At 42.9% G+C, this 22291-nt stretch overlaps 2 protein-coding genes across 2 annotated transcripts; one reads left to right on the top strand and one right to left on the bottom strand.

Annotated features, from left to right (window-relative positions):
- Positions 1-1856: 1856 nt before the first annotated feature.
- Positions 1857-12753, bottom strand: LOC123395035 (uncharacterized protein At1g32220, chloroplastic). The gene is made up of 10 exons (XM_045089950.1): positions 12593-12753; positions 12267-12405; positions 11501-11589; positions 10074-10129; positions 9936-9991; positions 8852-8945; positions 5691-5770; positions 3945-3987; positions 3472-3563; positions 1857-2333 (listed from the first exon to the last, which is right to left on the bottom strand). Exons 1-10 carry the CDS (start codon positions 12652-12654, stop codon positions 2160-2162), a joined length of 885 nt encoding a protein of 294 aa, XP_044945885.1. The 5' UTR covers positions 12655-12753; the 3' UTR covers positions 1857-2159.
- LOC123395036 lies at positions 3994-5626 on the top strand. The gene has a single exon (XM_045089951.1). It carries the CDS (start codon positions 4836-4838, stop codon positions 5205-5207), a length of 372 nt encoding a protein of 123 aa, XP_044945886.1. The 5' UTR covers positions 3994-4835; the 3' UTR covers positions 5208-5626.
- Positions 12754-22291: the final 9538 nt, after the last annotated feature.

Raw genomic sequence — 22291 nt, 5'->3', positions numbered from 1 at the left:
TGAAACTATTCTGATCCTTAAGTGATGAATAGAAAATTCTTATAGATAGAGGAGCGGAGGAATGGAGACAAAGACATGGAAGAGAAGTTGAGCTCCGGCCCATGGAGAAGGAGAGAGGGTTGCTCTTAGGCTGAAGAGAGAAAGGGAAATTGATCTCTTGTTAAAAATCAAAAAAGAAATAAAAAATTAAAGTAAATATCAAATGAACGATAAAAAAGTTAAAAATATCAAACATGCATAATTTAATATGCTGTAACGAGAAAAACAAACTCAGTTGAATGAGAAGAACAATACTCTTTCTCACTTCATATTCCGGCACAGGAGATCTAATGGCTAGCATAGCTTTAGGGCTTCCGTAAACCATGTACATGTGTGTCTTGATGTCCTATCCAAAGACTTCCAAGGTAGTCACAGGACAGTCATTTTGAGTTTTAATTTTCAAACCTGTAACTTAGTTTGCTTGCCTGACTCCTATCACGAACTTTCAAATTCTTACTTTCAAAGTTATAATTTGATTTTCTTGATTGCTTCACATTGATCTGTCATCATAGAAATAAGTCATACGAGCTTGACTTTCGTTCTAAAACAGAAGATTCCTTGGTTGGGGTCCCTTTATCAAAGGCTTCCTTTCCTACCGATCATACAACAAATGAAGGCACATACTCCCTTCATTTTTTATATAAGCCCATTATATTTTTATGTCTAATTTTGACCATTAGTTTTTCAAATAGAATATAAGTTATATGCCACAAAAAATATGCCATTGGATGCACACTTCAAAGAACATTGAGATGATATATTGTTTATAACATATAACCCATATTTTGCTTACCAAATTATGAGTCAAAATCTGACAATAAATGAATTGCCCTTGTACAAAATATCAAGGAAGTATTTAAATTTAATATGTTGGTATTTTCTACACTAAATCCTTCAAGTCTGTTAAAAGCCAATTTAGTTTTGTTATTTAGAGAGCTTTTTGAACATTTCTAAGATCAGGTTGTTACAAAAGGCCATATCCAGACAGAGCCGACTACTGCAGAAATCTAATTTGACTCCCCGGAAACACATGCTCCTGCACCTGAAAATATTTTTTAAAATATCAATAAAATTCCAACAAATTCTTTATGCAGTAGACAATGTTTTAGGCAAAAAGTTAAATATTTTGGCCTATACAAAACCTAAATTTGGTTTTTTCACAGACAACGCTACTACTCTGTTTCATATGAAAATTGAAGCATGCTTGCAACACTAGCATGAACATCTGCACAAAAACACTAGCATGAACATCTGCACAAAAACACTAGCATGAACATCCACACACGCAAAAAGACATGTTTCGCATGTAAATTGAAGCATGCTTGCAAGACTAGCATGAACATCCACACAAAAACATTAGCATGAACATCCGCACACGCAAAAAGACATGTTTCACATGAAAATTGAAGCATGCTTGCAACGCTAGCATGAACATCCACACACGCAAAAAGACATGTTTCACATGAAAATTGAAGCATGCCTGCAAAACTAGCATGAACATCCACACACGCAAAAACACAAGCATGAACATCCACACACGCAAAAAGACAGTCTGATGCATGTAGCTTCCGCTTATGCAAGGTCCAGGACGGCCTAACCATTTTATTTTATTTTTGATAACATAAGGCCTAACCATTTTGAGTCTTTAGTACGCAGCCTTTCTTCTGCAAGAGTCTGTTTCCAAGACTCAAAACCAGGCAACAGCTTTACCCTTCGAACTTCCAACAAAATCAGAAATTTAATAGAATAGCTTACCACTTTTTTATTGAATAGCTGTTCAAAATGCTCCCGGAGCCAAAACGCCTCAAGACCAGGAATAGAGTTTTTCTTATCCTCATCATCATAAACTCAAAGGAAGTTACAGATCTTTAACATGTTCTCTACAGTCACTAAAAAAGAACACTTTCAGGCAACAAACATGTAAAAAACAGTTTCCAACAGGAAACTCGAGGTTAACTGTTTCTTTATTGAGCATCCTTGGCTAGTAAGTAGATGAGACAAACAGGGCCACGCCAGGATACAACTATCAGAGTAGCTGAGGCATCATTTAGAGCAAATGGGAAAAACCAGGTAACAAAAGATGGGTAGAGCCACCCTTGTAATCCTTTACAAGCATACAATTACTTCTGCTCGCTGTAGCGCATGATGCCATACACATCAACGATACCAGGAGGGAACACCGGGTCCGTCGCTGCTCTTACAGCGACCTTCGCTACTGAGGCAGCGCTCACTGGAGGAGTTAGCATCGGGCCAACAAGTGGCAATCTGGTTAATGGTTTTGCATTTTGGAGCACCTGCAGATGTAAACGGATCTCAGATTTGGGCTATACCACCTCGGGAAGAAATAATAATGCAGTACAATTACAATAAATTGTTCAAGGAGTACAACTTACATCACAAACAATAAAAATATAAACAGTAATTGCAAGCTGAATATGGACATTTGCACAAGAGATGGGTTACGATCTTTGGACACTGGGTTACTACAGGCAAGTTTTATCTTTGGGCATTGCACTTGATTGGCATATATTGAAATGGTAGAAAATGCTCTCGGCCATTGTAACCGTTAACAACATGATGTGAAGTAATGCAATCCATGCCCGATTTGGGTAATGAATTTATATGAAACATATAGCAAAAAACAACACCCTAGGGAAAATCAGACTTGGTTTAAAAAAAAAAACTGATGATACCTGCATCATCATTATCCATCAATAGCCTATGGAACTCAGTGCAGTCATAAAGATTAATAAAGCAAATCTTAAGGACTCAGGGGAGGCAGCGCCAGTACTAGTATGATTTTTTGTTGTTGTTTGTCTTTACTGGAAGCATGCATTTGATCTAACCCAAACAGTTCGATCCAAAACCTTCACATTCAAACTAATCTTGGTAAATAAAACCATATTACATTGGCATCCCCAAGCTCCCCATATCCCTAGCACTGTCCATTCTATTCACAATCCCTAGTTCCCTACTAGGCCAGGGCATCTACAGATAGTTAGGATAAACTATAGCAATTCTAGCGCCTAGTGCTATGAATTCCTGTGAGAGCAGATTTGATGCTAGACACACACACACACACACACACACACAATGATGCTCACATTTAGTCTAAACTCCTTTAGTTGCCCTTGCTTATTAGTTCAGCACTACATATATTTAAATAACCTTCAAAATCCACTGTGAACCACAGTTGCTCTTCATATATGGTACTCCCTCCGCCCAGTAATATAAGAGTGTTTTTGACACTACCGTATTGTCAGAAACGCTGTTATATTATGGGACGGAGGGAGTACATAATACTTGCTTCGAATCAGAGGTATCGAATTATAATTGATTAACGGTTATGAGGGGCCGAGACCTAGCACACCAGGGGAGGTTTCCCCTTTGTGTGTATTAGAGAAAGGATGTCCATGAAGAGAGAAACTTTACCATTTGCATAGGCGAACCCACAAGTCCAAGGGGTATGTTCATGCTACCCACTCGACGAGTTCCATGGATAAAACCAGGCCGCAATATCACTCCTACAAATAACAAAATAAGTATTTGCACCATCAAGAAAGATTCCAGTAGAGAAGGAACATCAGAAATTCAAATTAATAAATTGCAACTTCAAAGAGATTTCAAAAACCATTTTGAACCAAGAGGGATTCATGAGCTAATTTACACCAATTTAGTGACTTCAATGTAGGGTTTACTTCGGTTTGGTCATATTCAAGGTTGACCTCTCTGAGCATAGTTTTACAATTAACAATTCATGGAACAGATATGACTTCTACTGGTCAAGGCCTGCTTTTACAATTAATAATTCACGGAACAGATATGACTTTTACTGGTCAGGGTCTGCTTTTTAAGCAATTATTCTGGCTACTGAATATAACTATTTGCACCAGGTTGGAACTTACCTCCATAGGTAAACTTCGACAGAAGTTCAGCTTCAGCAGCTCTCTTTAGTAAACAAAACAAATAAAGGAGGTCAATATGTTGCACAACTATATGTGCTTAAAGAGGGTGGATACCAAAAATGTCAATGTAACAAAACAAACATCAATGTTTGGAGAGAATAAGTACAAAGAGAACACTTAGAGAGTCATAATTATTGCTTCGAGCTGTAGGAGTACAGTATCATGCTAAAGCATGTAATTATCTAAATATTTCACACCAGGCTGTGATATCACTACTCATCAGTCCATAATCAACATTTACCTATCTAACAATCCCTCCGTACAAGAATGTAAATAACAAGGCCTATAATTCTACCTATTACAACACACGCTTTGGCATGTGAATTTAATGACAGTTTCTCCTGTTTGCCCTTGTTTATCTTCTGTCACTCTTCAACATTTATGACTAAACAATCCCACTAATTATCTGCCTCTTATTACCAAGATTAATACCATGAACAGCATGGTCATTTCCTGCTAGTAATCTCTCGTTTTTATCACTTCCCACTGTTAGGAAGTATTAGTATTAGTCTAGGGGTCCTTATTAGTCTATTAGTATTAGTCTAGGAGTCCTTATTAGTCTATGTTTACTTTCCTTGCACCTCAAGTCATGTGTAATATATATATGTCCCTTGAGTCTTCAATACAAATAAGTTGCTTTCCTAACATGGTATTAGAGCCTAGGTTTAGGTCTCCGGACGCTGCAACTCGTCTTTACGATCCAACTTTTTTTTTCTTCCTCTCGATCGATTTGTTCTGGGTCGATCTCGTCTCCTCCTATCGGTCCCCGCTCGAGGTCTCTGCTCGCCCTGCTCCCCGAACAAGAAACCCTAGCGCCGCCGCTCGCCGGCGATGGAGGCACCGGACGAGGAGGCCGAACTGGGGCTCCCGGAGGACGAGCAGCTTATGGAGGTCACCATCATCTCTGCGCAGGGGCTGAAGCCGGCTTCTGGACTTCGGCGGCGGTTGCAGGCGTACGCCGTGGCGTGGGTTGACACGGCGCACAGGCTCCAAACGCAACCCGACCGCTCTGGCGGCCTCGATCCGGCTTGGCACGAGCGGTTCCTCTTCCGCGTGCACGAAGCCGCGCTCGCCGAGGATTCCCGCGCTGCCGTCACCGTCGAGATCTACGCCTCACCGAACGGGGCCTGGCACATCGGCGGGGACTCCCTGATCGGATCAGCGCGGTTCCTCTTTCCTAACACCCACCACATGATAAACTAAAAAATACCTTATAGTTCTTAATGGGGTAGCAGTATAGGGCTTTTTATTTGGCTTGAAATACCAAATTCATATCATCTAACCTGTCCTTATTGGATTGAAACAATTGAACTATTAAAAGGGATCTTTGCAGAAAATTCGAAAGTAATGTTTAAAGAGGCACTATATATGATATGAACAGCACAACAAAAAAGTACTACTCCCTCGGATCCATATTAATTGTTGCTGATTTAGTACAATTTTTTACTAAATCAGCAACAATTAATATGGATCGGAGGGAGTACTACTAATTTATGATAAACCCAAATATAAGTACTCCTGGAGGGAACACACATAAAAATAAATGAAGATATTATTTCTCATAACAGTTCAATAGGCACTGATAACAATCAATATACTGCACACCATATACAAAACAAAAACATATGGCTATTTTAGAAAAAATGCATGGGTCCTTAATGATGTCAACAATCCAGATAAACTTACCTTGCCCTCATAATAACCTTGCAATAAGTAATTCACTAAACCAAAGTCTGCAGCTGACACATACACAAATCTTTTTATACCTGCAGGTAGAAACAGAAGTAAATTGGAGAAATCAAGGCAGAAAATCTAGCTTTCCGGTTTAAACTCATAAAGCATGAAATTTCTAGGGCTGGTTGGAATATTAAATCTTGTGTGCTTTTACAGTACAGATTTATACAATACAAATAGATAAACTGCATCATATCTAGAAGAGTGGACTTTATGCAGCCTTTATCTCCCCAAAATCGGAAAGGACACTCGGAAGTTTGAAAATTCTGAAATGAATTTGTGGACATCCATTTGTTGATGAAGCATAAACCTGGCGATTCAGGCCAAAAAATATATCCACTTGCATTGCTCAGAATAGGGAGGTGGGTCTAAGACACATTGTAAGTGTGCACAGTTCCTTTATTAGGGGTGCAGCATGTGACGAGCATACATTTTGTCAGGGATCTAGCATCTAACAAACATACTTCTTGCCCAAAATATGCACAACATCACCAGATAATATACAACCAAAATTGTTTTTGACAATTATTCTCAAACTCTGAGGTGCACAAAATCAATTGGGTTCACCCACACATTTTCCTCATATCTGCACGCGAGTAACAGGTTGCACTATGATGCATTGGAAATTAGCAACTTACAGAGATGATAGGAAGAGTTGGAAATTGTATAACTCTCTTTTGTGTAACCACAACAGAAAACTTTATTATTCGGTGAAAGCAAACGAACAATAGGATAACTGTGTTCCAAAAATTCATGTCAATTATGAAGTCCATTAGCCGAATATTTCTTTACGGGTAGGTTTTATATAAGGGAAATGATCTCCTTCAGCCGGCTGATTTTTCTACCGCTTCCATCGCCTCCCACGAACGACGTGTGTCCCAATGGACCCGCGCACCGCTCTGGTGTGCTGCCTTATCTTCTCCACTACTCCCGTCACACCTTTTCTTCCTTGTGCATTTCTTCCTTCCTTCCCCAACCGTCCAGCATCCTCCATGGCTCCATCACGCACGCAAGCACTAAGGCAGCACGCACGGAGATTGAGGATGCTAGCTCCCACGGAAACACTCACGAACAGCACCAGTCGGTGCCCATCGGCCATGGCCACAGAGGTACCAAGCAAACAGCCATAGCCATGCAAGCCTCATGGACACATCAACCCGGCCATGTCCTTCCCCAACCAGGCCGTGGGTTCCCATGGAAGTAACATGAAAGCAACAACTAGCAACTACAGCAACAAGCACTCATGGAGCTAGCATGTGAGCTCACCGGCCGACGCGACCGGCGACGAGGATTGGCAGCGCTCGGGACGAGAGCTCGGAGGTGGATGGTCTGGATGGCCTTCTGGTTGGCGGCGATTGATCGCTTCTTCATTAAGGAGAAACTTGATGTCGAGATCATCAGCCTTACTCATGTCAGGTCTGGGCAGCAGTTTGCAGATTGTTTGACAAAGAGGTTAGGAACAAAGGATTGTAACTTGGCATGTGACAAGATGGGAATGATAGATATCTACCACCCATCTCGAGGAGTGTTGAACCGGTATGGGCCCCGCCCATCCACTTATCACTTAGGGCCCAAGCCCATGTAAAGGGACTGACCTAGAAGGAGGCTCCAAGCCATCTAGTTCCCAGCTAGAGCCGCCACACACACGGGAGACCAACTCACGCGAGGTACTGCTCTCCCTCTCGATCTCAACAACTCATGGAGAGATATAGGGAGCAAAAGAAGGACCTGCATATGGTGTTCATTGACTTGGAGAAGGCCTACGATAAGATATCGTGAAATGTCATGTGGTAGGCCTTGGAGAAACACAAGTCCCATCAAAGTACATTACTCTCATCAAGGACATGTAAGATAATGTTGTGACAAGTGTTCGAATAAGTGATGGCGACATTGATGAGTTCCCGATTAAAATAGGACTGCACCAGGGGTCAACTTTGAGCCCTTATCCTTTTGCTTTGGTGATGGGTGAGGTCACAAGGAATATACAAGGAGATATCCCATTCCCATGGTGTATGCTCTTTGCGGATGATGTGGTGCTAGTCGATGATAGTCGAACGGGGGTCAATAGGAAGTTAGAGCTATGGAGACAATCCTTGGAATCTAAGGTTTTAGACTTAGTAGAACTAAAACCGAGTACATGAGGTGCGGTTTCAGTACTACTAGGCATGAGGAGGAGGAGGATGACAGGTGGTGCCTCAAAAGAACACATTTCGATATTTGAGGCCAATGCTGCGGAAGGATGGGGATATCAACGAAGTTGTGAACCATCGAATCAAAGCCAGATGGATGAAGTGGCGCCAAGCTTCTGGCATTCTCTGTGACAAGAGAGTGCCACAAAAGCTAAAAGGCAAGTTCTACAGGACGGCGGTTCAACCCGCAATGTTGCATGGCGCTGAGTGTTAGCCGACTAAAAGGCGACTTGTATAACAGTTAGGTATGGTGGAGATGCGCATGTTGAGATGGATGTGTGGCCACACAAGGAAGGACCGAGTCGGGAATGAGTATATACGAGCGATTGAAGAGAAGCTTGTCCAACGTCATCTGAGATGGTTTGGGCATATTCAGCGTACGCCTGCAAAAGCGTCAGCGCATAGCAGACGGCTAAATCTTGTTGATAATGTCAAGAGAGGTCGGGGTAGACCAAACTTGACATGAGAGCAGTCCGTGAAGAGAGATCTGAAGGACTGGGGTATCACCAAAGAACTAGCCATGGACAGGGGTGCGTGGAAGCTTGCTATCCATGTGCCAGAACCATGAGTTGGTTGCGAGATCTTATGGGTTTCACCTCTAGCCGACCCCAACTTGTTTGACACTAAAGGCTTTGTTGTTGTTGTTTCTGTTGGTAGGTTTTATATATCCATACTATATGTACACCAAAGACTGGCAATATTCCACACTGAAGGCAAGGAAGTGCCAATAGTGGTCCATTATGAAATCTATTGACCAATTATTTCTCTATGGATAGGTTTTATATATCCACATCATAAGGCCTCTGTGATTTAAACAGGAGAAAGAAACAGAAGTTCTGACTTAACAGGGAAGGCCGAATAAATTTAAAAAAGATACGTGACATGCCACAGTCAATATAGGACCTAGCTTCTAATGCAAAATACCTTTCTCAGCTGCAGCCCTGATGGCATTTATGTTTGCAGTCCCATTCAGTTTGAACATCTGAGAATTTGACCCAAAGCCTCCAACACAGGATACCTATGACAGATTTTCTCCCTATTAGTAATATTTCTCATGAATCCACTTCGGCATAAAATGTTTGATACATGTCTGTCTTAATTAGGTGTAAGCATATAATGATATCTGCACTTATCTCAGATATGAAGCCATGCAACAAGTAGAGATTGGTTTAACATAATCTCATTTATCACTTATCGGGTTTTCTCCCTTTTAGCACTGCAATACTGCATATGATCCAAGTAACTGGATGTGATGCTATATAACTAAAAATGGGTTGCTGAAAGCAGCTCGTGTCAACAAAAGGTGGTTCGGTTTAGGATTTCTAGCTCATCAAATAAAGTTTGTTACATTTAGTTTTGGAGTTGCATTGAACCCAACAATTGTTGTGCTTACAAACAATGTATAGGGTACACAAACCAAACTTAAGCATGGCTCATTTTTGTATAATATCAGAAATTCCAATTCCTATGATCGGCTTCTCATTGATTTAGTTCTTATCATGCCTTTTGTGGCTCAATTTCAATCATTCACCAATAAAAACTGGACCAGCTGTTATATGTATCACAAAAATGATGAAGTAGCAGCTGTTATTGAAAAACCAAACACCCTATAATATTGCAAATTTGAAGAATGAGATTACGTGTTCAACTGTACATGGTTAGAGTGTACATTTTAGCTCGCACTGCTTTAAGCGTGGAAAAATGTTAGCATTTCGTTTGCTTTAAGAACTAGCATCAACAGACTATCCCTTCCTAGCGATGATGCATTCTGCTGGTTGAGTATGGCATTCTATAACAAACTGATGATTACACAATAATATACGTACATATTATCAAAACCATAATACGTGAAACTAAGAAACTAGAAAACTAAAACATAAACATACCAGACATATAAAGTGCACTTAACTATACAATATCAACTGACCGGCTATCAAAAGATATGCACAGTATGAAATGCTCGATAATGAAATTAACATGTTAGAAGGGAAAAAGAAGTTAGGCATACGACAGCAGAGACACCATCCATACTATCCTCCAGTGAAGCAGGTTCAAGGAGATTGCCTGTTCGAGAGAACAAAACAGATAGTGAACAATATGACCATTTATAATTAAGCAAGCAAAATTAACTTCATAATGAACAAACCTTGGTTCCATATAACTTTGTCAGCCCAAGATTCACTTATCGATGGCTTTCCAGATCTGTTCATAGAAGGTCAAAACACACTTGGTGAGAACAGAGCAACATTATGGTGGGGCTATACATTTTCAATCATAAGCATTAGAGTTCTACAGAAAATACAATTCTATTTTCAAAACCAGTTGTGCAATTATGTCCATAGTTCAGGCAGCTATCTGAAGGAAATCCCAAATGAGCATATTGCAAAGAAGAAAGGATCGCACAGGGATAAAGAATTGTTTGCAGATTTTCATGGAGTGTTAACTAGGGCTGTTTGATGGTAGAAATCATTGTTTCCTGGAGAAACTATAGCATGGAAAACCTAATGCAAATTTTAACAAGCAGAATTCACTCAAATCTTTTGTACAAAGATTTCTATGAGTCCACTCTACTATAGGAAACATATACCAGATGCTTAGACAGCGATGAACAAACTTGTTGTGAGAGATAAATTTTCCTATGATTCGAAAGAAGTGCAAGGCCATCTATTGGGGGTGTTTTTATGTCTAGTTTGGACAGTGAAGAGTCTGGATAGGTTCTCCCAGTAAATTGACATGCTTGATCCAGATCACTTTCCCACTTGCGTGGATCTATTTGGCCTCGACTCAACTGTCAGCTTCCTATCAAGCATGTGTAAGCTAAAGCTAAATAGGACGATTTGTGTACCTTACAACAACAACAAAACATTTAGTCTCAAACAAGTTGGGGTAGGCTAGATATGAAACCCATAAGATCTAGCAACCAACTGATGGTTATGGCACATGGATAGCAAGCTTCCACACACCCCTGTCCATTGCTAGTTCTTTGGTGATACTCCAGTCCTTCAGATCTCTCTTTACGGACACGATTTGTGTACCTTAAGTGAACAAAACCAACGACTTCATCTTCAAAGCAGAATTCCAAATGTATCTTATGGTTCGTAAGCTGTATAGATGAACCATGGTTGACAACTTGATATCATGAATTCATGAGGTAAGTGGAATTTACACAAAAAAAGCTTTACGAGGGTTTTTTCAACATATATCCAACAAACTGAGAGCTACTACAGAAGTACATACAGCAAACAAGCAAATCATCATCAGTGAGACAATGTAGAAATTTGAAATAGGCGAATGGGAAGCTTTCATGTAGTGCTGAAGCCAAGCACATCAGCAGAAACTTCTAGGAGTTTGTCATCTTATCTACAGGTAGAATAAAGGATTATATTTGTCCATAAATATGTTGGACTTCCAGTTAAAATCCAGGAGACCAGGATAGATAGTGATTTCTTATTTATTCTTAAATAGTTTTTAACAGCTTACAGACAAAAAAAAAGTGCAACCCACGTTCATGCAAAGGCTAAAGAAGAAGTAAAGAATGAAATATCAGTTGACAAAAATAGCTTCTGGAATTACCTATTTAGACTAGAGACAACAAATCCTCTCTCCAACGCCTCCTTGCAAACGTGTGAACCAACGAAACCACTTCCACCTAGCACAAGCAGCTATATTGACACAAAGGTCAGAGGCATCCTAACAAAAGATGGAACACAAGAACAAACACACTCACAAATTGTGTCAAACGCGCCAAAAGCATATAATGAGCTACACCAGTTATACCAAAAATAAAAAAGATAACCATCTCTATAAATAGAACAGTATTACATGTACAGCTGTGCATGCATGAAACACCACTCCATGCGGAAATGTTGTGCATACATGTATAACATGATTATCAATGTGAAGTATCAATACAATGTTAATGAAACGAAATAAGGGTGAAGTTAGAAACTGAACAGGGGTATCCAATTTTCTCCACTTGTCCCCTGATATTCCCAACTATATATCTGTGGCATTTCTGCTTTCTGATGTATAGAGCCTCACTCCCAATACTGATCATCAACTATAAACTTATAGAGTAAGGTCTCACGAGTCTCGAGTTTCAGCGCCCCCCCCCCCCCCCAACACACACACACACACACATGATTGCTATAATGTGATTCCAGTGGGCATGAGGAAAACTGTTCTATCCACAACAGGATGTATCTGCTGGTGCCACGGTGCTCATCCACATGGCAAAAATGAGCCTCTCGGAGCATATGGGTATGAACAGTAAGTACCATCGAGATGTAACAAAACGATCTCCAGCAAACTAGGAAAATGCACTCAATCGCACCATTACCTTATCAGGAGAAGGTGGCGGCGGCGGCACCTTCACGGGTTCTGCCTCCTCGACCTTGAAAGGCTCGTCAACCAGCCGGGAATCCCTGGGCGTGGCATCGCTCGAGAACGCCTTGCCGTTCTTTAATAGAACTGGCGAGCTGCTCACATCGTCCCACCCAGGGTAAGAGAAAACACAGTCGGCGATAATATCTCGGCAACAAGAAGAAATTAGGATTCCGCGCTACAATCCGGTCGCCAAATGCGGCTCGCGACTGCGATAAAGCCACCGCAATGTCCTCGGGGCTGTCTGAAACGCATGACACGAGAAGGGACGACGGGGGTCACCTGAGACGGGAGGGCGAGGCAGAGCTGGAGGAGCGGATCAGGTGGCTCAGGGCCGACCTCATCGCCGCCGACGACGAACTCTCCTCGCGGCCGCGCCGAAAACGGAGGGACGGGGGATCGAGCAGGGGGGAACGGGGGCAAAGGTGTGTGTAACAGTGGAATGTTCGCGAGAGGGGGTTTGGGATCTACTATATGGTCCGCGCGGATGGCGGAAGCGGCCCAGGTGGCGCAGCCAGGGCGTGCCAGGTCGCGGCTTGACGTGCGGTTCCTAGGCGGCGAACGTAGCGACTAGCGAAGTCGTGTGCCATGCCGCGGCCGTTCCGGGTGTTTTGGCTGTGTTTTAGGTTGGTCAAAACTCACGTTACCATCTCTCATCAAAAGGAAGAAAAAAAAACACATCATATGTGTAGTGATCAACTTCATATTTAAAATAATTTTGCTAAAATACATCTAGATGTGATATACATATTAGTTTTAAGAAAAGTTCATATTTAAAATTGTGATAAATACACCCACGGTCATTGGAATTGAGACGGAAGCACGATACGATCATCCAGCTTTGGAATACGGCTGTTACGGTCATTATATACGATGTGACGTGAAAATATGATCACGGTTGCGCGTATGTGGTGTGTACATGCTCGTTTGACCACTTGTTGACCAGTCGTTGGGGTGGCGAACCGCGGACGTGACGCTATGCAAAATAAGCAAAAAAACTTGGGCATTGCTGAAACCCTCATTCATCCCTCCTTCACTGACGACGCCTCTTCGTCTTTGATTGGCGAAAGGGGAGACGTTGCATAGGCGACGTCGCCCCGGCGATCATCGGCGTCCCGGCGAGGGCAGGTGTTGACTTCTTCTATGGTTGCAGAGGCGCCGCCACCGCGTCTGTTCCACCGGCGATAGGTGGTGGCGATGGCCCCTCTTCGTCGCGAGAAGGGACGCCATCTCCGTGTACAATAAGTCTTCATCTTGCGTAAATCCGAGTTTTTTGTGTTTTGATGTTTAAAACCCCTCCTTTTTGGCCCGCACTATCATTATAGATGCTTTGCGGTTGGTAGTTTCGATGGATTGTACTAGGGTTTCAGCAATGGATTTGGTGATTTGAGAATCGGGGCTTAGATTTTAGATACTCAACTGAAATGATACTGAAGTCGATTCTGATGCATGTTGTTTGTTGTATAGGCCCTCGAAGCACCCATTTATGTGTGGAAATCAATCATGATGGATTTTTTGTTGGGCATGGAAGGAACCGTGCTTATGTTAATGGTCGTGCCATTTGATATGATAATCTGGAGAAGGTCATTTGATCACCAATTATGATTGAACACCTTGTTGAGGAGATTGGTTATGAGATGGCAGGGAGGTTGAAGGTATACTACTGTGTCCCCATCCTTACACTCAGTAATAATGGTCTCACGGAGCTTAGTCTTGATGAGAAGACAGATAGAATGTTGTTGTTTGTTGATATTGGACACCGTTCCTTTGGTAGCTATCTTAATATGATGATGAAATCTTAAAAGCAAACCTAAATGAGGATGATGTTGTCAACCATCCTAGAGCCATTGTGCCTCCGGTATCCAGTCCTGCAAGGAGAGTGGTGTTGGAAATATGCCCTAGAGGCAATAATAAAATAGTTATTATTATATTTCTTGTTTCAAGATAATCGTTTATTATCCATGCTATAACTGTATTGAATGGAAACATAAATGCATGTGTGGATATATAGACAAAACAATGTCCCTAGTAAGTCTCTAGTTGACTAGGCTGTTGATCAAGGATGGTTAAGGTTTCCTAGCCATAGACAAGTGTCGTCACTTGATGACTGGATCACATCATTAGGAGAATGATGTTATGGACAAGACCCAAACTATGAACGTAGCATATGATTGTGTAATTTTGTTGCTATTGTTTTCTACCTGTCAAGTGTACATTCCTATGACCATGAGATCATGTGACTCACTCACATCGGAGGAATACTTTGTGTGTATCGAACGTCGCAACGGAACTGGGTGACTGTAAAGGTGCTCTATAGCTATCTTCGAAGGTGTCTGTTGAGTTAGCATGGATTGAGACTGGGATTTGTCACTCTGTATGACGGAGAGGTATCTCAGGGCCCACTCGGTAATACAACATCACAAACAAGCCTTGCAAGCAATGTGACTAAAGAGTTAGCCACGAGATCTTGTATTAGAGAACGAGTAAAGATACTTGCCGGTAACGAGATTGAAATAGGTATTGGGATACCGACGATCGAATCTTGGGCAAATAACATACCGAAGGACAAAGGGAATGGTATACGGGATTATATGAATCCTTGACATAGAGGTTAAACCGATAAGATCTTCATAGAATATGTAGGATCCAATATGGGCGTCCAGGTCCCGCTATTGGATATTGACCGGATAGTGTCTCAGGTCATGTCTACATAATTCTCGACCTTGCAGGGTCTGCACACTTAAGGTTCGATGACGTTTCGGTATAGTTGAGTTGTAGGTGTTGGTGACCAAAGTTTTGTTCAGAGTCCTGGATGAGATCCCGGACATCGCGAGGAGTTCTGGAATGGTTCGGAAATGAAGATTCATATATTGGAAGTTGGTATTTGGATTCCGGAAGGATTTCGGGCGTTATCGACAGTGTACCGGGAGTGACGAATGGGTTCCAGGGGTCCACCGGGTGGGCCCACCACTCCCCAAGGGGGGCACATAGACTTGATGGTGACGCAACAACCCTTGATGGGCTGACTAGTCAACCAAAGAAGATCCATGAGGAAAAAGGTGAAAAATCCAAAAGAGGTGGACAACTTGGAGAGGAGTCCTAATCCAAGTAGGATTGGAGGAGGACTCCTCCCCTCCTAGTTTGGCCGAGCCCAAGGGAGGCTCCCTTGGTGCGCAATCCTACCCCCTCCTTCCTCCTATATATACTAGAGGTTTGAGGGGTTTTGAGACACAATATTCAGCCACGTGCTACCCTCTCCTCTAGTTCGTAGTTCTTCCTCTAGATCAGATTTTTGCGGTGCTTAGGCGAAGCCCTGCAGGAATAGATCACCACCATCACGAGCGCGTCGTCACGCTGCCGGAGAACTCATCTACTCCCCCATATCTCTTGCTGGATCAAGAAGGCGGAGATCGTCATCGAGTTGTACGTGTGTTGAACGCGGAGGTGTCGTCCGTTCGGTACTTGATCGGGACGCATCGTGGAACGACGGTGATTTGGATCGCGAAGACGTTCCACTACATCAACCGTGTTTATTAATGCTTCCCGCTTAGTGATCTACAAGGGTATGTGGATACGATCTCCCTCTCGTAGATGATCATCACCATGATAGGTCTTCGTGTGCGTAGGAAATTTTTTGTTTCCCATGCAACGTTCCCCAAAAGTGGCATCATGAGCTAGGTTCATGCGTAGATGAAATCACGAGTAGAGCACAAAAGAGTGTGTGGGCATTGATGTTCAATTTGTTTCCCTCCTTAGTCTTTTCTTGATTCAAAGGTATTGTTGGATTTAAGCGGCCCGGACCAACCTTATTCGTACGCTTACCAGAGACCGGTTTCATCGACTGACATGCAACTTGTTGCATAAACATGACTGGCGGGTGTCTGTTTCTTCAACTTTAGTTGAATTGGATTTGACCGAGGCGGTCCTTGGAGAAGGTTAAATATCAATTTGCATATCACCGTTGTGGCTTTGCATAAGTAAAATGCGGTCATACTAGATATCCATAGCAGCCACGTAAAACATGCAACAACAAGTTACCGATAATAAGTGTATGAGTTCTTCGGACTAATGTGAGTATTCGATCGTTGGCACTTCCACCATCCATATTTTGCTAGCCTCTTCGGTACCGTGCATTGCCCTTTCTCATCTTGAGAGTTGGTGCAAACTCCGCTGGTGCATCCAAACCCATGACATGATACGCTCTGTCATACATAAGCCTCATTATATCTTTCCTCAAAACAGCCACCATACCTACCTATTAAGGCATTTCCATAGCCTTTCCGAGATACATTGCCATGCAACATCCACCATCTCATGACTTGATCTTCATGTCATACATGCTTTTGCTTGATCGAGGAGCCGCATGATAGTTGGGCCTTGCCCTTATTATTGCTACATGACTAGCTAGTTTCATTGCATATCCAGCTACACTGGCAGAGGCATCCATTTGCATACATCATGATAGTTTTCATTTGTCTTTATGTTGAGTACTTCTTATAAAGTGTGATGAGCTTCTTTTTATTCTTGTAAAATATAGAGTGTTGCCCTTAACTGAGGAAAAGATCCCAAAGAGGACAAATGAAAAGATCTCAAAGAGGACAAATGAGAGATAAATAGAAAGAGCCAAAGAGGCCAAAATAAAAATAAAAAAAGGAAATAAAAAGAGAGAAGGGGGCAACACTACTATTCATTTTGAAAGATCCACACTCGTACTCCATTGCTATATTTGTACTCCATAGAGATTATCATTTATGCATAACTATGTGGGGATCCTTACACTATAGAACTTGGCTTGCATATTCCAATGATGAGCCTCCTCAAATGAGCTCTAGTTCTTCATGAGCAAACAAGTTGGATGCACCCCCACTAGTTCTATTGGAGAGCTTACCTTAGCTCATATGTGCATCCGTTACATGGCAATCCCTACTCCTCACATCATATCTATCATTTGGCTTTCTCTCGCCTATGGTTGCTCTCATTGATGTGAGCCTTTTGTTGGGGAACGTCGCATGGGAAACAATACTTTTCCTACGCGCACGAAGACCTATCATGGTGATGTCCATCTACGAGAGGGGATGATTGATCTACGTACCCTTGTAGATCGTACAGCAGAAGCGTTAGAGAACGCGGTTGATGTAGTGGAACGTCCTCACGTCCCTGGATCCGCCCCGCGAACAATCCCGCGATCAGTCCCACGATCTAGTACCGAACGGACGGCACCTCCGCGTTCAGCACACGTACAGCTCGACGATGATCTCGGCCTTCTTGATCCAGCAAGAGAGATGGAGAGGTAGAAGAGTTCTCCGGCAGCGTGACGGAGCTCCGGAGGTTGGTGATGACCTTGTCTCAGCAGGGCTCCGCCCGAGCTTCGCAGAAACGCGATCTAGAGGAAAAACCGTGGAGGTATGTGGTCGGGCTGCCGTGGAAAAATCGTCTCAAATCAGCCCTAAAACCTTCGTATATATAGGTGGGAGGGAGGGGGCCTTGCCTTGGGGCTCAAGGAGCCCCAAGGGGGTCGGCCGAGTCCAAGGGGGAGGACTCTCCCCCCCCAAACCGAGTTGGACTAGGTTTGGTGGGAGGGAGTCCCCCTTCCTTCCCACCTCCTCCTTTTTTTTTCTTTCTCTCTTGATTTTCTTCTCCTTGGCGCATAGGGCACTTGTGGGCTGTCCCACCAGCCCACTAAGGGCTGGTGTGTCTCCCCAAAGGCCTATGGGCTTCCCCGGGGTGGGTTGCCCCCCCGGTGAACTCCCGGAACCCATTCGTCATTCCCGGTACATTCCCGGTAACTCCGAAAACCTTCCGGTAATCAAATGAGGTCATCCTATATATCAATCTTCGTTTCCGGACCATTCCAGAAACCCTCGTGATGTCCGTGATCTCATCCGGGACTCCGAACAACATTCGGTAACCAACCATATAACTCAAATACGCATAAAACAACGTCAAACCTTAAGTGTGCAGACCCTGCGGGTTCGAGAACTATGTAGACATGACTCGAGAGACTCCTCGGTCAATATCCAATAGCGGGACCTGGATGCCCATATTGGATCCTACACATTCTACGAAGATCTTATCGTTTGAACCTTAGTGCCAAGGATTCGTATAATCCCGTATGTCATTCCCTTTGTCCTTCGGTATGTTACTTGCCCGAGATTCGATCGTCAGTATCCGCATACCTATTTCAATCTCGTTTACCGGCAAGTCTCTTTACTCGTTCCGTAATACAAGATCCCGCAACTTACACTAAGTTACATTGCTTGCAAGGCTTGTGTGTGATGTTGCATTACCGAGTGGGCCCCGAGATACCTCTCCGTCACACGGAGTGACAAATCCCAGTCTTGATCCATACTAACTCAACCAACACCTTTGGAGATACCTGTAGAGCATCTTTATAGTCACCCAGTTACGTTGCGACGTTTGATACACACAAAGCATTCCTCTGGTGTCAGTGAGTTATATGATCTCATGGTCATAGGAATAAATACTTGACACGCAGAAAATAGTAGCAACAAAATGACACGATCAACATGCTACATCTATTAGTTTGGGTCTAGTCCATCACGTGATTCTCCCAATGACGTGATCCAGTTATCAAGCAACAACACCTTGTTCATAATGAGAAGACACTGACTATCATCGATCAACTGGCTAGCCAACTAGAGGCATGCTAGGTACGGTGTTTTGTCTATGTATCCACACATGTAAATGAGTCTTCATTCAATACAATTATAGCATGGATAATAAACAATTATCTTGATACAGGAATTATAATAATAACTATATTTATTATTGCCTCTAGGGCATAATTCCAACAGTCTCCCACTTGCACTAGAGTCAATAATCTAGCCCTCACATCACCATGTGAATTACATTGTAATAAATCTAACACCCATACAGTTCTGGTGTCGATCATGTTTTGGCCGTGGAAGAGGTTTAGTCAGCGGGTCTGCTACATTCAGATCCGTGTGCACTTTGTATATATTTCCTCTTCCTCGACGTAGTCGCGGATGAGGTTGAAGCGTCGTTTGATGTGTCTGGTCTTCTTGTGAAACCGTGGTTCCTTTGCTAAGGCAATGGCACCCGTGTTGTCACGGAACAAGGTTATTGGATTCAGTGCGCTTGGCACCACTCCAAGATCCGTCATGAACTGCTTCATCCAGACACCCTCCTTAGCCGCCTCCGAGGCAGCCATGTACTCCGCTTCACATGTAGAATCTGCTACGACGCTTTGCTTGGAACTGCACCAGCTTACTGCACCCCCATTAAGAATAAATACGTATCCGGTTTGCGACTTAGAGTCGTCCGGATCTGTGTCAAAGCTTGCATCGACGTAACCTTTTACGGCGAGCTCTTCGTCACCTCCATATACGAGAAACATCTCCTTAGTCCTTTTCAGGTACTTCAGGATATTCTTGACCGCTGTCCAGTGATCCACTCCTGGATTACTCTGGAACCTACCTGCCATACTTATGGCCAGGCTAACATCCGGTCTAGTGCACAACATCGCATACATGATAGAACCTATGGCTGAAGCATAGGGGACGGAGCGCATATGCTCTCTATCTTCATCAGTTGCTGGGCACTGAGTCTTACTCAATCTCGTACCTTGTAAAACTGGCAAGAACCCTTTCTTGGACTGTTCCATTTTGAACCTCTTCAAAACTTTTATCAAGGTATGTGCTTTGTGAAAGTCCTATCAGGCGTTTTGATCTATCCCTATAGATCTTAATGCCTAGAATGTAAGCAGCTTCTCCTAGGTCCTTCATAGAGAAAATTTTATTCAAGTAACCTTTTATGCTCTCCAAAAGCTCTACGTTGTTTCCAATCAGTAATATGTCATCCACATATGATATTAGAAACGCCACAGAGCTCCCACTCACTTTCTTGTAAATACAAGATTCTCCAACCACTTGTATAAACCCAAATGCCTTGATCACTTCATCAAAGCGTTTGTTCCAACTCCGAGATGCTTGCACCAGTCCATAAATGGATCGCTGGAGCTTGCACACCTTGTTAGCATTCTTAGGATCGACAAAACCTTCGGGTTGCATCATATACAACTCTTCCTTAAGGAAACCGTTAAGGAACGCCGTTTTGACATCCATCTGCCAGATTTCATAATCGAAAAATGCAGCTATTGCTAACATGATTCTGACGGACTTAAGCATCGCCACGGGTGAGAAAGTCTCATCGTAGTCAATTCCTGGAACTTGTGAAAAACCCTTTGCCACAAGTCGAGCTTTATAAACGGTCACATTACCGTCAGCGTCCGTCTTCTTCTTAAAGATCCATTTGTTCTGAATAGCCTTGTGGCCCTCAGGTAGTATCTCCAAAATCCACACTTTGTTCTCATACATGGATCCTATTTCGGATTTCATGGCTTCTAGCCATTTGTTGGAATCTGGGCCCACCATTGCTTCTTCATAACTTGCAAGTTCATTGTTGTCTAACAACATGATTGATAAGACGGGATTACCGTACCACTCTGGAGCAGCACGTGATCTCATCGACCTGCGTGGTTCAACAGAAACTTGAACTGGAGTTTCATGATCATCATCATTAACTTCCTCCTCAACCGGCGTCGCAACGACAGAGGTTTCCCCTTGCCCTGCGCCACCATCCAGAGGGATGAGAGGTTCGACAACCTCGTCAAGTTCTATCTTCCTCCCACTCAATTCTCTCGAGAGAAACTCCTTCTCGAGAAAAGCTCCGTTCTTAGCAACAAACACTTTGCCCTCGGATTTGAGATAGAAGGTGTACCCAACTGTCTCTTTTGGGTAACCTATGAAGACGCACTTTTCCGCTTTGGGTTCCAGCTTTTCAGGCTGAAGCTTTTTGACATAAGCATCACATCCCCAAACTTTAAGAAACGACAACTTTGGCCTTTTGCCATACCACAGTTCGTATGGTGTCGTCTCAACGGATTTTGATGGTGCCCTATTTAAAGTGAATGCAGCTGTTTCTAATGCATAACCCCAAAATGATAATGGCAAATCAGTAAGAGACATCATAGATCGCACCATCTCTAACAAAGTACGATTACGACGTTCGGACACACCATTACGCTGTGGTGTTCCAGGCGGTGTTAACTGTGAAACAATTCCACATTGTCTTAAGTGAGCACCAAATTCGAAACTCAGATATTCACCCCCACGATCATACCGTAGGAACTTGATCTTCTTGTTACGATGATTTTCCACTTCACTCTGAAATTGCTTGAACTTTTCAAATGTTTCAGACTTGTGCTTCATCAAGTAGACATAACCATATCTACTTAAATCGTCAGTGAAGGTGAGAAAATAACGATATCCGCCGCGTGCCTCCACGCTCATTGGACCACACACATCGGTATGTATGATTTCCAATAAGTCACTTGCACGCTCCATTGGTCCGGAGAACGGAGTCTTAGTCATCTTGCCCATGAGGCATGGTTCGCACGTGTCAAGTGAATCAAAGTCAAGTGACTCCAAAAGTCCATCAGCATGGAGTTTCTTCATGCGCTTTACACCAATATGACCCAAGCGGCAGTGCCACAAAAATATGGCGCTATCATTGTTTACTCTAACTCTTTTGGTCTCAATGTTATGTATATGCGTATCGCTATCAAGATTCAATATGAACAATCCTCTCACATTCGGTGCATGACCATAAAAGGTGTTACTCATAGAAATAGAACAACCATTATTCTCAGACTTAAAAGAGTAACCGTCTCGCAATAAACAAGATCCAGATATAATGTTCATGCTCAACGTAGGCACTAAATAACAATGATTTAAGTTCATCACTAATCCCGATGGTAGCTGAAGTGACACTGTGCCGACGGCGATTGCATCAACCTTGGAACCATTTCCTACGCGCATCGTCACTTCATCTTTCGCCAGCCTTCGTCTATTCCGCAGTTCCTGCTTCGAGTTGCAAATATGAGCAACAGAACCGGTATCGAATACCCAGGCACTACTACGAGAGCCGGTTAAGTACACA

The sequence above is a fragment of the Hordeum vulgare genome, chromosome 5H (assembly GCF_904849725.1).
Source record: "Hordeum vulgare subsp. vulgare chromosome 5H, MorexV3_pseudomolecules_assembly, whole genome shotgun sequence".
NCBI lineage: Eukaryota > Viridiplantae > Streptophyta > Magnoliopsida > Poales > Poaceae > Hordeum > Hordeum vulgare.
The sequence above is the reverse complement of the archived record's forward strand: the minus strand, read 5'-3'. Positions and strand labels throughout refer to the sequence as shown.